Source organism: Aphis gossypii, chromosome 3 (genome assembly GCF_020184175.1).
Source record: "Aphis gossypii isolate Hap1 chromosome 3, ASM2018417v2, whole genome shotgun sequence".
In the NCBI taxonomy this organism is placed as follows: domain Eukaryota; kingdom Metazoa; phylum Arthropoda; class Insecta; order Hemiptera; family Aphididae; genus Aphis; species Aphis gossypii.
Genome location: NC_065532.1, coordinates 9,341,263 through 9,357,888, shown reverse-complemented (window position 1 = coordinate 9,357,888; position 16,626 = coordinate 9,341,263). Strand labels below are relative to the sequence as shown.

Below are 16,626 nucleotides of genomic sequence, written 5' to 3'. Positions count from 1 at the left end.
TTATTATCATGATTATTATTATTTAGTATGTTTATCTATCTATCTAATAAACTGCAGAAGACAATTAAACAATGACCCGATGATACTTTTTTTCTAACACTAATAAAAATACGGTACGACCGGTACGTGTCACGCGACGGTGTCGTTTTAATAATAATAATAATTGTCTTACCCGTATAGAGTTACGTTGACGTTGCGCTGCTGCAGCAGCTGTGTATTTATTGTTCACGTTAATTCTTTGCATTTGCAGTAGTTGCACCGTACATAGAAAACTTAATATTTTAACATTAAACGCATTGTCGAGTCGTTAGAAAATACCTGACCACGGGAGATTTCAAATCGACCGCTGAACAAGACAAATTGCTTTTATATATAAAATATTTTCGAAATTGAATCGTTTTTGGTGCGATTGCCTTTGCATTTAATGGTTTTAAATGATTTTTCTTACTATATAGAAGTAGAGTGTGATCAAAAGTTGTTAAACATACCACGCATTACCGCTACGACATTCTGCACTCTATATGTTTTCTATATTTTTTTGTAATCGATTAACCTGCTCAAACACAAAGATTTATTTAGCAATGCGCATGTTTTTGTATAGATAATAACGTCATGTCAATTTTTATTATATTGTTTTATAGTCTTATGGGTAGTTATATTAGGCATAGATTTAGTATTAACATTGCAAAGTTTGTAACGATCTCGTAATCTGGCATCGTTATTAGTTTATGACTGTGATTATAAAAGTGGACTATGAGTGTTGTGCAGGTGGGTGGCAAATTAAAATCATAGTGCGAATGATGTGTGATATGACACTATATACCTGCAATTGCCATACAACATCATCAAGTGTAATAAAAAAAGAAAAAAAGAGAATTTCAATGAGAATTTCACGTGGACCACAACCAACTAAAAGGCATAATATGTGCATGTTAAAAATTGACACGAAATATACACCTTATAATTATTGTCGATTCGGTCTTACGCGTAGAATAAATGATGGCACCAGTTATATTTAATGTGGCAACATCACTCTATATATATCAGATATTATAATATATAGTTACCTACTACTATATTATAATACTATTTAGACATGCACGTGTTATATCATTTTACTTTTATTATATATATATATATACGTGTAAAAAGGACACGTCAGCGTTATTCGGTTACCGCACACGATACTCCTCCACGTTACAATATAATATATCGTCATTATTATATTGTTTATCCGGGAAAATTGCGTAGACAATGACACGATATTATTGAAAGGAAGACCCAACTATGTCAGAGCAGACGGTCAGGTGGATACTCGTGACGACAGGATATAGAGAAAAAAATTGCCATAACCAGGGGTAGCGTAATTGCACTGTATACTGCAGTTTACAATATTGCAGAATAATATTGTTACTTTTAATATTATATTATATTATTATGTCCTTTGATTATTTCTATATCAAAATGTTATATTTTGTCTATTGTCCATGGGTATAAAAGCCAATATTATAGTTGTGTAATTGCCAATAGACATTTATAAAGTTTTAATTTTAAAATAAACATTATAATATCATATTATTATTACTGTGTTTAAAACATTTTTATTTCAAAATTAGAACGTCAAAAGCTCATAAAAAAAATTGTTTCTGTATACAAATTTTCGATATTTGTTGTAAAAATAACTTTTTAATAACTAAATAACTTACTTAATAACTTACGAGTAACCTTGAATTACATATTCAATAAAATATTATAATATATATGCAGTCAATAAAATGCATCGTTTTATACTGTGGGTATAATATGACAAGTAATATAAAATAGTGATGTATAATAGTATATTTTTATTATAATATAAAGGCGTACGTGTGCGGTGCACAAACCATTTACGAATTTGTCAAAATCGAAGATATTATTTTTCACGCGTACCTACTACTTTTTGTCACATATACGTCAAACAGTTTATTACGACAACAATGCAACGTTTGAGAGTCCGTTTTCGGTGAACGTTTTCGTCCATCTATAGGCTATAGTCCAGAATACAAATCGTCATACGATCCATCCGACACAGTCCGGAACCGTTTCTTCGTCTTCCGTTTTGTAAACGCGCGCGATAGGAATTATTATTATTTAAAACCGCTACCTATTCTGAAACAACAAACACTCACTGCAAAATGTTATTTAGTGTTACAGAAATTTCAAACATCTTTGTAATTATAAACGCATCGAACTCTATAGCGGAAGAATAACACCGATTGTAGAATTGTTCTAAAACAATGCAATGAATAATTATAAATTATTATTGCAGTAAAACCAAATCAAAAACTGGTATGAATTCTGTTGCTGTATAGGTACTTGCTGGAAGTGGGAAAAAAAGTGACATTAATTGCTCGGACCACAAGTTTTTGAGGTGACCAACTGGTATGTTGACGACTGTATCGCTTTAAAGAAAAATTAAAATTAAAAATGACTGTTATAAATTATATTTTAAAATGAGAAAATTAAAAATCAGCCCAATAATATAAGATTATGAAAAGTTTGAATGGAATTTAATTTCAAAAATTTTTAACGAAAAATGTATATTATACTGCAGGAAACGAATAATTTATTTAGTTTTTAACGTATACATCAAAATTGTTTGAAAATCAGTAACACACTTACATAGTATAAATAAACTATTTCATAACTATACACCTTCAGTACTATGCTGTTTTCGGTCTAAATTTATAATTGATTTTTTTTTAAAGCTTTTTGATAAGATTCACACCAGGAGCACCTTTGAAACAGATATCTGAAAACTTTTGAGGAATATAATTCCAATACTTACGAAAAAATAACGGAAAGAATAAAAGTAAACTAAATGCTCGTATAGTTTGTAACCAAGGTCGTGTCAGGGAGGGTTTAGGGTTCAGACCCCCTAAACCGAAATTTAAATTTAAATAATATTTATATTATTTCATATTTTATAACATAATATAACATATTTATACTGTAATCCCCACTCCCACAAATATTTTGGTGGTTGCGGCCTTGTTTGTAACAAACGTCAATCATCCATACTCTTACTAACAAATCTTCTCTAAGTCGTTTTTTAAATGCAATACGCCTAAATTTATCATTGCTTTCAAATACACAGACACTCGCCCCACTGCCCCACTAAAATAAACACGTGTTATTATACATATTATCACATTCCTGCGTATTTGTACCTGTACCTACATTACACGTTTACACGTTACACGCATACCTATATAAATAACCGGGCATCTTTATTTCTACAAGTTATTTTAATTGGCATTATTTATGTACTACCTATAGGTTATAAGGTTATAACCGTATTATTGTATTAGATATATAGGTATGCTATTGCATAATTGGTAAACGGTATGTTTAACTAATATTCGTAATCATAATAATTGTACGTTAATTATATTGAGCGTATACAGTAAGAATACTCTAAACTACGGCCCGCGAACCAAATCTGCCCCGCTGGCAAATTTTTACTGATCCGCTTTAACTGCAACAGCCAACGAATAATCTAAAAATTAACTATTCATATTAACTTAAATATTTTTTATTAAGAATAAAATACATACTGTAGTTTATATTCAATATTAAATGAACTGGGTACAATAGGTACATTTCTTTAAGTTCTAGAAAAATTCACTGGATGGCTATACCTATATATTAAATATAATTCTACAAAAATCATTAAAAACGTATTAAGTATTTACTATATTCATAACATTTAACTAAAAAGTGTAAATTCGATAACTGTAGTTATATTATATTTTACTTTGGACCGCAGTTTTTAATATTTGTAAATCCTTTGAATAAAAAACTTTGGAGACCCCTGCAGCCTACAGTAAATATTGATATATAATTGACCAAACTGCATAAATTATCATCTTTAAAATATATCAATTGCAGGGTGTGCCTACAGGCTACAAGAGAGATCCTGATTGTCTCTCTTAATTTTTTGTCTACTGATTTCTCATAATTTGTTATAAGATTGCATGTTTACCAATGACCCATTGCCGTATGGTCTAAAATCTCTATATCAAATTATATCATAATCAGTTCAACATAATATGTTAATATTGATTATTTACTCAATAATGATTGAAATTTCCACAAAACACAACATAAAAATGTCAAATGTCAATACATTATAATAAATGACTTTTAATAGAAACATTAAAAACGTATAATGGTATATTTTATAAAAAGTAATTATATTATACTATTTGTTTAATTATAATTATTTTAAGGCTTATTATTAATTATAATATCAAATATGTAAAGATATTTAATACAAATAATTTATTAAAATTTAAATCAATTATCTCTATTAATTAATTTATATAGTATTATGCCATTTTGTGTACAATATTAACTAGCACCAAAAAAATTATATACATAAAAAATATTAAGTAGGTACTAGGTACCAATGTTTTATTGTACATTTTAGCTACTTCCTGTAATCTCCCTCAATTAGCAACTGATCAAATATATAGCATATTCAAATTTTTCATTTAATAAATGTAAACATAATATTTGAGTCAATAATAAATTGACAGCATTAATAAATAATGACAATTGATGATGATAAATAATAAATTATTAAAAAAAATTATAATATATAAGATAATAAAAATTATTGATTAAAATATATTTATCAAGACATCAAGTTATGTTTGATGACTTGATAATTAAAAATGTGTACTTCAGTTCTGTTACTAAATATTTTACACATAAATCATATCAATTATTAAATCAAATAAATTAATTCATGTATGAAAAAGGTATAGTTTATTAAATTTAAAAATATAAAAATTATATCATGGAATCTAAGTACAATATTTTAATGAATTTATAAATAATTAGTTATAAAAAAAAAAATGGAATTACATTTTAAAGACAAAATATATAAGAAATAGTTACAGAAGTAATTCTATAGGTACAATTCTTATTAAGGTATGATAAATAAACACCTATTTAAAACAACTGGAAGTAGGTAACACAAACTTATTATTTATGATTCTAAATGAAATCAAACTCAGTTTAAAAGAATGGACAACAAAGATTTGAAAAATGTTGATTACCTCTTAAGAATGTTTATGTTCACTATAATAGGTACATTTAATTACTATAACAAATTTATGCTCTAAATACATTTAGAACATAATTAGAATTTTAGCAATCTATTACAAACATTCTAGTAATTAAACATTTAATTAGTTGTTAAGTATTTTTTTTTTAATTAGTTTTTTATAGTTGGAACACAATTACACAAATAAATATTGTTTTTAATTAGAATAAAAATAACAAGCAACATATTAATTTTGAAAATGTAATTTTTGACAATATGCTTATTTTTATTATTTTTGGCACTACATTTTACAACAAATGTTTAGCAAAATTAATAAAAATAAAAATAAGTAAAACTAACCAAACCAAGTATCATATATATCCATCACCATTTATAAATACCAAATAATTGATGTAGCACAGAATAAATTTAATTTATTCTGTGGATGTAGTAAAAATATGGGGTAGGTTTAGATAGATAATAATTAACAGGTCTTATGTATTTAAATAACTTTGAAAAATAAACCAATAATTAATTTAAAGGTATTGTAGTATAATTAGCCAATAATAATTATAATAATAAATAAATAAATAAAAGTCAATCAACAAATACAGATATATAAAGCAGAAATTGATCATTGTATTGATTGGTAACACAATATTAAAATTATTTGAATGAATGATCAATTATAAGAATTATTATCAGCATATTTTAAAATCAATTAAAAATTAACTTACACAATACTAGCATCATATTCCATTTTTATTCTTGCTAATTGGCCTTCTACTTGTTTGATGAATGTCAACTCATTAGCTTCTTTTTTCATATTTCTAGCTTCAAATTCCATTCTAGTAAATATATTAAAATTTTAATAATAGAGTACATAATTAATAAATAATAATAATATTACACATACAAGTAATAATCTAAATACTTTTTAAAAATTAAAAAAAAAATTCTACTGTAACTTTATTAGACATTTGTTAACAAAAATTGTATAAATAATTATAAATTAATAACAGTGCTGTTAACCTCCAAAAAAATGTTACGTACCAAGGCAACTGCTTCTGTTGCCCCTGTGGTAGCTATACCACTGAATAACTCTTTATAAATAAATAAAAGTACTATAGTTAAAATGACAAATTTAAATACTAATCAAGCTTCAATTTTATATTGTCAGCACCATAGATATATTATTATCAGTTAGTTATTAACAGTAAAATATTTTATTACGTTATAATAATATGAAACATATGCAGACTTCAGAGTAGTAATTACGATTATTGTTATTATTATTATTTATTAATTTTTCGTATGTATATTGTATACTTAACATATACACACATAATTCTAGCATTAGACATCAGAAATTTAAATTGATTTGAATATTTATTATTATATCTCAGATTGCCTTTAAATTTATTTTAAATATCTACAAATAAACATTTTTTTTTGCTTTTATAAATTAGTTTATTATTTTATTTTATATACCAAACCAATACCATATATTAATTTAATTTTTCAAAAATATTTATATTATTAACAGATTAAGTTTGCTAATTTGGTTTCAGTTTAAATATAATATGTTATTTAATACTGAAGATATAACTTTTACTATAGGTTATATTAGGTATTGTACAATGAGACGCAAAAAAAAAAATGCTGCAACATTTGCAGAATTTAGCTTAAATGTTTTATCACATTAAATATATTCACGGTAACCTTAATAACTCCAAATATATTTTACATAACACACAAAGAAATGTGGTTTTTAATTTTTTATGCTGTAACATGGTTCAACAACTGATTACATAAATATAAAAATTAAAAAATGTAAAAAAACTAGTTATAGACTAAAACAATTTCATATTTTTAAATAATATTATACATTTTAGATTTAATATTCTGTAGCAGAATATTGTTGAGAATTTCAATGCATGACAATCTTCAAATGAGTAATTAATTAGTTATTACTTTTTATCAATTTAAATTTTAAATGAGGAGAAAAATAAACATTTTGTAGGATTCTTTATGCCATTCCACATTACTTATGTATACTCTTAACTAATAATTTAAAATTTGATTTTTTTATTATTCAAAATATTGAATTAATAATATATACTATCATTCAAAAAGTGACAATTTAAAAAAATTATATTATAACAATAAAAATAATATATAAGAATTGTTTAATACTTCAAATTTAAAAATTTAATATAATATGTAATATGTATATTATTAATACATACGATAACATTTAAACTATTTAATTAAATTAATGTTTAACTTTACAAGAATCAATTTGTATTTTAGAAATACTTTCTTAACAAAACCAATAATTTATATAAGCCATACAAGAATAGAACTGAAAAATTACCAACCCGACTCATTTTATATTGATTTAAATTATTTTATACTTTTGTAATTTTTCTAACTTATTTAAAAATTTTAATCAAATCTGAAAACAAATTATTTAGACTTAATAATCAACAACGAATTAATTTTTTTTTTAATGATAGGTGTAAACACTCTATATGGTTAATATTAGCAAAATTAATCATAATCAGATAAGCATAGTAACATTATTAATTTTGTTGATATAGTATGAAAATATTAAATGTAATTTTAATTTACACCAAAAACTTTAAAAAAAATTGTAGGATTATAGATCATTATTTTATTTTACCTTTTAATTAAAATACGTTCAAAAAGTAAATCTGTTGTCATTTTATTTCCTGAATCAACTATCACAAATTTATTCATCAATTTTGGAACCGCAAATGGGTCTTCACCGTTTATGTCCATTTTCACTGGTGTTAGACCATGACACACAACATCAACATTAAAATGTTTCATTAAATCAGCCGTTACACTGTATGGTGCTCCAATAACAACTTCAGATACATACTAAAAAAATAATAGTAAAATGACCCATTTTAACAAATTATAGAGGAGAAATAATACTTTGCAGGCTAGAACACTCAAAACTCGTTCATGTAAATTCATAATTGGGAAATTCCTTCCTTTATATCGGTTAACCACTGGATCAGTATGCAAGCCAACAATAAGAAAATTACCATGCTGATGAGCTTTTTCTAAAAAATCCAAGTGACCAACATGAAACATGTCAAAAGCACCAGCTACGTATACTACTTTATCAGTAGGCTGAAATGTAAAATAATGGTAAATTAATATTTCAAGGTACATAAAAATTAATCTTAAACTTTTATTACTTTTGGTTCTATGCCTTCACTGAACTGAATAATTTTTTTTGTAGTAGGTAAAAATTGTGAACAACCCGTCCATGGACTTCTGGCAGCCTTATCTTGACCCATCACTGAGGAATGCTCTTTTTCCACTTCATATTCTTTATCACCCTTGTAGAAATGTTGTCTTGTCATACACAACATACGGTTAAGTACATCTGTAGTTGAAACTCCTTCAGTTCGTTTTACTTCCCTAGAAAAGTATAATAATTTAATAGTAATTACTAATCATCATATCATATATATGCCACATATCATTAATAAATTCTATTTATTTGGCATACTTGTATCTGTTTGCTTTTTTAACAAGATGATATGTGTCAACTCCATCTGCTGTAACTGTTATATCATCTACAAAACATACACACAAATCAATAAAAAATTATGTATTTATTAGAATAAAATAAAATGTTTACCTCCATGAACACAAAAGTCACAATTATATTGATCCAAAGTTTCGAGAGTTGTAACGTAAGGAGCACCTTCTACTACTTCATCAACCCATTTAATCGCTTTTACCATTTTATACCTGAGAATAATTTAACCATGTATTAATAATTTGTTTTGAAACATTTTTATAACAATTCTGTACAATCTTGTCACTTATAATTTTATGGCATTACAATTTTCTACAATGACTCATTGTTTATTCAAACAATATAAAATGGTTAAAAACAAATTAAGTCACCATTAATTATTAAGACATTTTCTTATTTAGTAATTATACTAGATATAAAAACTACCAATGATGACTCATGCTAAGGTGCATAAAAGCACGTGAAATACCCCAAAAAATTATTATACTTCTATAATTAATTAGAATCTATTTTTATGCACATGGTCTATTATACAAACATATAAAACTAGTAAAAAATATATAAAACAATAACAACTTGACAGAAAGAAATTTTAAGCAATGACGTTTTTTTAAATCGATACAACCTGATTGCCAATGTAACTTTTACAAATTTGTTTGATTATAGTAATATACGAGACTAGCCCTTTTCACAGTTGAAAATGTGGATGAAATACAAAGCTAACTTAATACATAACACAAGAATAATAAATAATAATAATAATAATAAGGATTAGATAATACATTTATATTAAATTACTTGCAGAATCAAGATAAAGAAAATGCTAGCTTACAATACAATTGACTATTACAAAAAATAATAATTTTTCATTAATATGCTTGACTTATATTTAGGTTTCATAAGGTATATCAAAAAAAAAAATCTAAGTTAGTGGAGACTATGTTAGCAAGTTTCAATGATCTGGCTAAAAATGAATTATTACCATTTTTAGCATTGAAATATTGTGATTTCAAGAATAATAGGAGGAAATACAAAAATTTATTTCAACTAAAAAGCAATGACATAATAGACACATGATCGATAAGTGATTAGCTACCTCTCTTCTGCTGTGAAAACAGGCGGACCTTTGTGCTTGGTGATTTCTTCGTCGGTGTGTATACCTACGACCAGATAATGTCCCAACGCTTTGGCTTGTCGCAACGAGTTTGCATGACCAAAGTGCACCATATCGTAACTGTGGAACGAACGGAAACCCGGAAACAAAATCGTTAATGATATTAATACGATCGCTTCCACAAAACAAAACGAGATAAGACTGAAGTGTACTCACCATCCGTCGCACCAGACCCTCACGGGTTTATTTTCAACTTGTTCGCTCATCTTTGCAAGTATATGAACACCCGCAGCTGCGTAACCGAATGAAGTCGAAGACGGAACTTCGCCGACTATTATGAATTGCGACGTAAATCCGTGTATTGACTGCGACGCCTTGCGTCGACGTGTCTCGCTGTTATATGAGCGCGTCGGAATGTTATCGACGGCAACGAATGTCGCAACGGTAATACCGGATTCCGGTGCGCTGCACAGAACGGTGGTAATTTATTCGTTCACCGCTCCACCGTAAGTACCTTGTAAACGATCCGAGCCAAATCGATGCAAAGTACGACGAATTGCGATGCTATCAATAATGTTCCTGTTTCGTTGCGATTTGTACGATTTTGAAACGTTATAGTAATCACAACATATTTTACAGTGTTCAGCCAAAGTTCAAAATGATAACGCGATCAAACGTTGAAACGTCCGTATTCCGTAATCACGACGCCGCCCGGTATTTTCTTTTATCATAGATAAAAAAAAATATTTTTCCCTCTTTATTTGAAATAAACTATCTGTACCTACGAATTGCACGATAATAAGACGAATAATATGACACTGACAGAAATCGAATTGAAGGCCTGACCCGCTCGAAAATCGTTTGAGGCTTTGAGCCTCTGTGACCAGTTACCCCACTAAAAACAAATAAAAAATAATTGTAAATACCTACCTAATATTGTACAAAATGTCCATAAAAAAGTTGGTACTACTACGAATGTATGATATTTTCCCAAGTAAAATGATAAATATTTTGACTGAAAAAAATGTCTTGAATGAATAGAAAACGGCCATCTGAATATAAGTATTATATAATACACAATATATATTTTTGATGTTTATAAATCGTTGTAAGATCAGCTTTGATGGGGTATTGTATCTTTGATAATTAAATTAAAAATGGAATGAAGGTTTTTTTATTTTTCCGAAAAATTATTATAATTATTATTATTTACAATGTGTACTAGGATGTACAATAAGTAATATCATTGATTATAAAATAAAAATATATTTTAAAATCAATGATAATATTTTTAGCTGTATAAATCAATAAAATATGTGTAGGTAATGTAAAAGGATTAAAGACGGTGAAAAACTTAAAACCGCGTCACATTAGAAACGCCTGAACATGAGTGATTTATTTAAAATAAGTATGTGTCAAAGATTGAGTAGGTCTCTACTTCTCTAGACCATTTTCAATTGAGGCGTTTCGTGTCTTACCTGGAAGATGATTTGAGTGAAATTAAACGATTTGGCGTCGTTAATTATTTTAATTTTCCATTGGTTGAACCAATAGGATTGGTTTATCAGGTGGTTACTGGTTTTGCATTTGTAGGTTTGATTCCTGAAAGTTGTGGCTGGATGAAAGTACTGCAGGTGTCAAAAGTTAGGACGTCTGCAGTTTGCTGTGAATACTGAATAGCATGTAGAAAAAAGGAGCAATATCGCTTCCTCGTGGGACACCAGCTAAGATTTTTTGTGAGCTGGAGAATGTTATATTTCTAAGTTTGATTTTGAAACTTCTGTCATTTATGTAAGATTTAAGTACATAGCACTAAAAAAATATTTTTGAATTTGTACAACAATAACCGCCGTGCCAAACGGTGTCGAATGCTTTATGAAAAGATCTAAACAGTATTTTTTTTTGTTTCGAGTGTTATAACGATAAATCCGATTACCTACTCTATGTAGTTGATGGAATTTTGCATGTTTGGCACGGAAGCCAAATTGAAATTCGAAAAGGGCATTTTGATTTAGTGCGATGGTACTAAGTCTCTTAAGAAAATGAAGTTATAAAATCAAAATAATTTATAAATTTTGATGATTTGAATATACCTACTTATCGAACAAAAATAACTAAACAATTTTATAAGGTCATACACTATTTAATATTATAGAATTTTAACAACGGTTGATCGGCCCAAGTGAGAAAATTCTTTTATTGCATTATTTGCATTTCAAGAGTAGTTTACATATTATAATTATTATATAATACCTATCTATATATTTTTTAATAAAACTATTAGAAATATAGGAATTTTTACACAAATTTAGGTTAGGTAAATAAATCCCTAGTCTTTTAGACTTGGTAGTTGGTACTATAGCTATTTTGATTCTAGTCATAGACCTATAAACTAGTTTACAGGTCTATGATTCTAGTGATACCACAATACCTGTGAATCGTGCACCAATTTTAATTTTTAATATCTCAGAATTTATCTCTTAAGAGAGTCTCCTCCTATAATTTCAAATTTGGTAAAAGCGTTAGTCGGAATCTTTTTTTCTAGAAAAAAAAATCATTAAATCGACGTTCAGTTTAATTGTCATCATGATTACAAGACAAACCAAAATCTTAACACGTGATTAAATCGACAAACCAAAACGTGACCATGTATGACTTATCCTTATATTCAATTTCTATAATTCTGTCAGTTATTTTCTACCGATGATTCATTTTAGATTCTGAACGGAGTGATGAATGTATTGATTTTACAATGATGTATGTTTTTTTTTTTTTTGTGTCTGTGTACAGCATTTTATCTTTTGAAGTATCTTACATAAAACCAATTAACCATAAAAATGGTGATGGCTGATATTGGTAATAGGCAATAGCGGAATGATATTTTAAAATTACAAGAGGTACGTAAAGGCAAAATAAATACAAAATCCAATTGTGTTGATAACCGACGTCGTTAAAGTATTATCATGTAAATCAGGGGTGTCCAAACTTTTATTGATTACGATCTACTAAAAATATACTTCACCTTTGAGGATCGTCTTCCATAGGAATTTTTTTTTATTATTGAATAACTATAATTATTAAGAAACATACTTCTATAAAGTGTATAATATACAATTTTTATCTTTATAGTTTATAATTCAGGCGTGTCCAACCTTTTTCAACTAGTGAGCCACATTCAAAATTTATATTAATACTACGGGCCGTGAGTACATCATGGATGTTTATCATGGACATTTTTATAAAATGAACATTTTATTGTACATTTTTCTATATTCAATTTTAATAAATAATAATTAAAATTAAAAATTGTTCAATATTTTTTAATCCTTAAAAGCTTATTAAATTAAGTAAAAATAAATACATTTAAAATTAGGTATTTTTAAACTATTATTTTTTTTCACCAAATTTCTAGTTTTTATAAAATGGTAACGTGCCGGTTGAAATACTCTCGCGGGCCGCAGGTTGGGCATGCCTGGTTTATATACCTATAATTCAATATCTTTCATCTTTGACTTCTAATAGTAAACAATAGGTATATTATTTATGGAGATTTCAATGGGTACCCATAGTTTTTTTTTGGTTGTATTTTTAAACTAGAAATTAAAATTCTTCAAAAATAGTTATTTATTTATAAAAATATTTCTCATACAAAAAATGTCAAATTGTATGTTCTTTCTAAAAGCATAACTGATCAATTTAGTTTAATCTTAAATATATACATATAGAGGTATTAATGGTATTACCAGAAAATAATTATAACAAAAATTAACAAAGCAGAAAATATGAATTAATTACCCACACTTGCCACAATTAAATGTATTTATACGAATAGAGAAACAAAGTTCACTTTTTGAAGGTAAAATTATTATGCAGTCAGTTGATTTCTTTTATGATAAAATTAAAGAATTTATTTATTTATCTTTAAATGAAATCAAATGTGATGTTAATACTAATACAAATTGTAAACTTAAACCTTGAATTTCATTTGGTCTCGTAGTCATAACTTCAATAAGAATAAGAGAAAAAATGTAAAACAAACATTTAATGTTACCCTGGAAACCCATTATATTCTGTACAGGAATATATTTAATAAATAAATTAAACTGAAAGCAAAATTTACAACCATCAAAGAAGCAATTGACTATACAAAATCCATCTTTATAGTCCATTAATAAATCACTTGTTGTTAGTGACTCCCAGTGCTGGGGTAAACTTATACAGATGTTATTTAGAATTTTTAAAACTCCATTAAACTTACAAACCTATTGTTAATCAATAGTTCAAATATAAATATGTAAGAATACTTTTAAAAACCTCAAAAATTGTATTTACTATTATTTACATAAAAAACAATATATATACTTCAAAACCCATGTAAAATAATGTTATAGGCTAATGACTTGTTATCAAAGCCTTTAGTCTAAAAATATATATATTTATTATTTAATAAACCAGTCAGAGATTGTTTTGCTTTATAAATTATATATGATTTATATGCCTATAATATTTTAAAGCAATGGGATATTAAATAAATTAAAGCAGAGTAGAAAACTAATAATAAAATAATGAGCTTTATTATGTTTTTCCTATAATAATATTAAACAAAACTTAAAATAACTTGAAAAGCCATGTACCATGTTGTTGCATATCCAGCGAACCAAGATAAAGCTCTTGATGGCTGTGGTAAAACAATCACGGCATAAACTATTGTATGAATTATTCTACTTGCTACAAATAATCTTATTAAATTGGTAGCAATATATATACTTGGATTGGTTAATAAGTATCCAAAACATACAATTACAAAGAATGGAATATTTTCTAAATCGTTGAGATGAGCTCTGAAAAAGAATTTGAATTTAAACATGTATCTATAAAAGAGTAGTTCATAAAATATAAAATAATATACCTTCTAACTCTTTCAATATCAGGATCATCATACTTCACTTTTGATTTTGAATGCATTTTTGCATCTTCAGGGTTAGCAAATATCTATCAAACAAAATAATTAACAATAATTATTCGTAGTTGCATTTAACTATTAATACCTACCTATTTTAAATAATTAAATTAAATTATATCTATAACAAAATAATGAATGACCACAAATACTTAGTTATAAAATTAATTTGTTAATTTATGCATGTTTCAAACACATTGGATAAAATAAAAAAAATACTTAACATTTAAAAATCTTAAAAACAAAACTGTTTTACAAGCTAATTAAAGTAATATTATGGTCAAAACCGTAGAAGTATTTTGAAACATATCTATAAGAATATAGTTAGTAGTTACAATAGTTACATTATAATCGAAGAAGAGAAGTAAAATATATAATTTTCTTTTTGAACATTTCTACAATAGTAGTTTGACATTAAAATTTCATAGTCTATAATACATTTAATGATGAAAATATTAAAAATATCATTTTAGGCATATACTAATTATTTTGTCTACTGTATGAGATTTAAATTAACTCTCAATTCTAATGATACCTATTATATGAACAAAACATAAAAACTACTAAATATTCTAGCATGTTTCTAAATTATTTTTAACATAATAAAATAATTTATAAATACACAGTACGTCAAAATGTTGTGGGATTCTCTAAATGATTCAACAAGAAACATAGAGGAACATATCTACAGTTATTTGGTTGAATTCATGTGGTGTTAAAAGCACGATAACCCGTTTATATGCGTTTTAAATTGCATGGCTGAACATTTTTCTCCTCTTCAAGTTAATTATCAATTCATTCTTTTAAATTATGCCGTATAAACAAGGGTAGTCGCAATAACTAATAACTATACAAAATTTGAATATTTAAGTGAGAATAGAAAAAATGTATGTGCTGCACACATCCATCGCACCGCCAAGTGAGAGTGATCGTCAGCACATGGAAAGTTTCTTTATAAAAATACTTAACACTCGTTACATTGCTATTAGTTAACCTTATATAATATTATGTACTTTAGTATGGTTTATTATTTACATAGTATTATTTTAATTACCATTTTTGAGAACCGATGTCTGCCCGTTAATAGGGCCATTGTGAGTACTTTTATTACTAATACTGCTGTGTAGAACAAGTACGTTCTGAACAAACCTTCGTCGATTTCCAATGCAACCTTCATGGTGTAGTGTGTATTGTTAAGAAGAGAAATAAACGGAATACGAAGTAATTAATCGTACTGGACGCGACAAACGTGAACAACTCGCAGCCGACTGACGAATGTTAGTCGTTTCTCGTTGGTTGGTTACTACTTACTGATTAAAAACTAAAAAAATATAGGTAGTCATTCAAAAAGACTCATTTCTAGTTTCCAGCGTTTCGATCGCAGCACACAACACGAGCTTGTAATATGATAATAGTGTGTTATTATTATTCTTTCACCATGACCTTTACACGCAGACGCGGCTGTCGACCAATACGCGTTCGACTGTACGAGTACAATTTTACGATGGTATTTTTTTTTTTTTTGTGTGTACTCGTGTAGTCGTGTCTCTTACAGTCTTACCGTAGTACCAGACAGACGGATACCGATTACCGATTTACCACACACTATTTTGCATACGCAATACGTTAGTTATTTAACTTTTTCGACTTTAGGTTGCCGGGAGTGGTTGGTTACGTCGATGTGCGGTGACCCGTGTACCCATGTCCCATGCAACGAACGCGATGTGCTGTCGTAGATAAATTTACGTTTAATCTTCATCGGATTTAGTAACGTCAGTAACGAGTATATTATTTCTGTAATCGAAAGTCAAAATCTCTAAAATTTATGTGAAAAAAAAAACGAAATAGTCAATTTTTCACGACAACAACTTAGAAGA

General features: G+C 27.2%; 2 protein-coding genes across 2 annotated transcripts; both read right to left on the bottom strand.

Annotated features, from left to right (window-relative positions):
* Positions 1 to 5,623: 5,623 nt before the first annotated feature.
* On the bottom strand, positions 5,624 to 10,450 carry LOC114126737 (ethanolamine-phosphate cytidylyltransferase). Its single transcript, XM_027990744.2, has 8 exons — positions 10,006 to 10,450; positions 9,772 to 9,909; positions 8,775 to 8,887; positions 8,643 to 8,709; positions 8,326 to 8,551; positions 8,057 to 8,257; positions 7,779 to 7,999; positions 5,624 to 5,940 (listed from the first exon to the last, which is right to left on the bottom strand). Exons 1-8 carry the CDS (start codon positions 10,053 to 10,055, stop codon positions 5,826 to 5,828), a joined length of 1,131 nt encoding a protein of 376 aa, XP_027846545.1. The 5' UTR covers positions 10,056 to 10,450; the 3' UTR covers positions 5,624 to 5,825.
* Positions 10,451 to 14,341: 3,891 nt separating this feature from the next.
* LOC114126739 (microsomal glutathione S-transferase 1-like) lies at positions 14,342 to 16,201 on the bottom strand. The gene is made up of 3 exons (XM_027990747.2): positions 15,804 to 16,201; positions 14,699 to 14,781; positions 14,342 to 14,630 (listed from the first exon to the last, which is right to left on the bottom strand). Exons 1-3 carry the CDS (start codon positions 15,924 to 15,926, stop codon positions 14,387 to 14,389), a joined length of 450 nt encoding a protein of 149 aa, XP_027846548.2. The 5' UTR covers positions 15,927 to 16,201; the 3' UTR covers positions 14,342 to 14,386.
* Between the last annotated feature and the right edge of the window lie 425 nt (positions 16,202 to 16,626).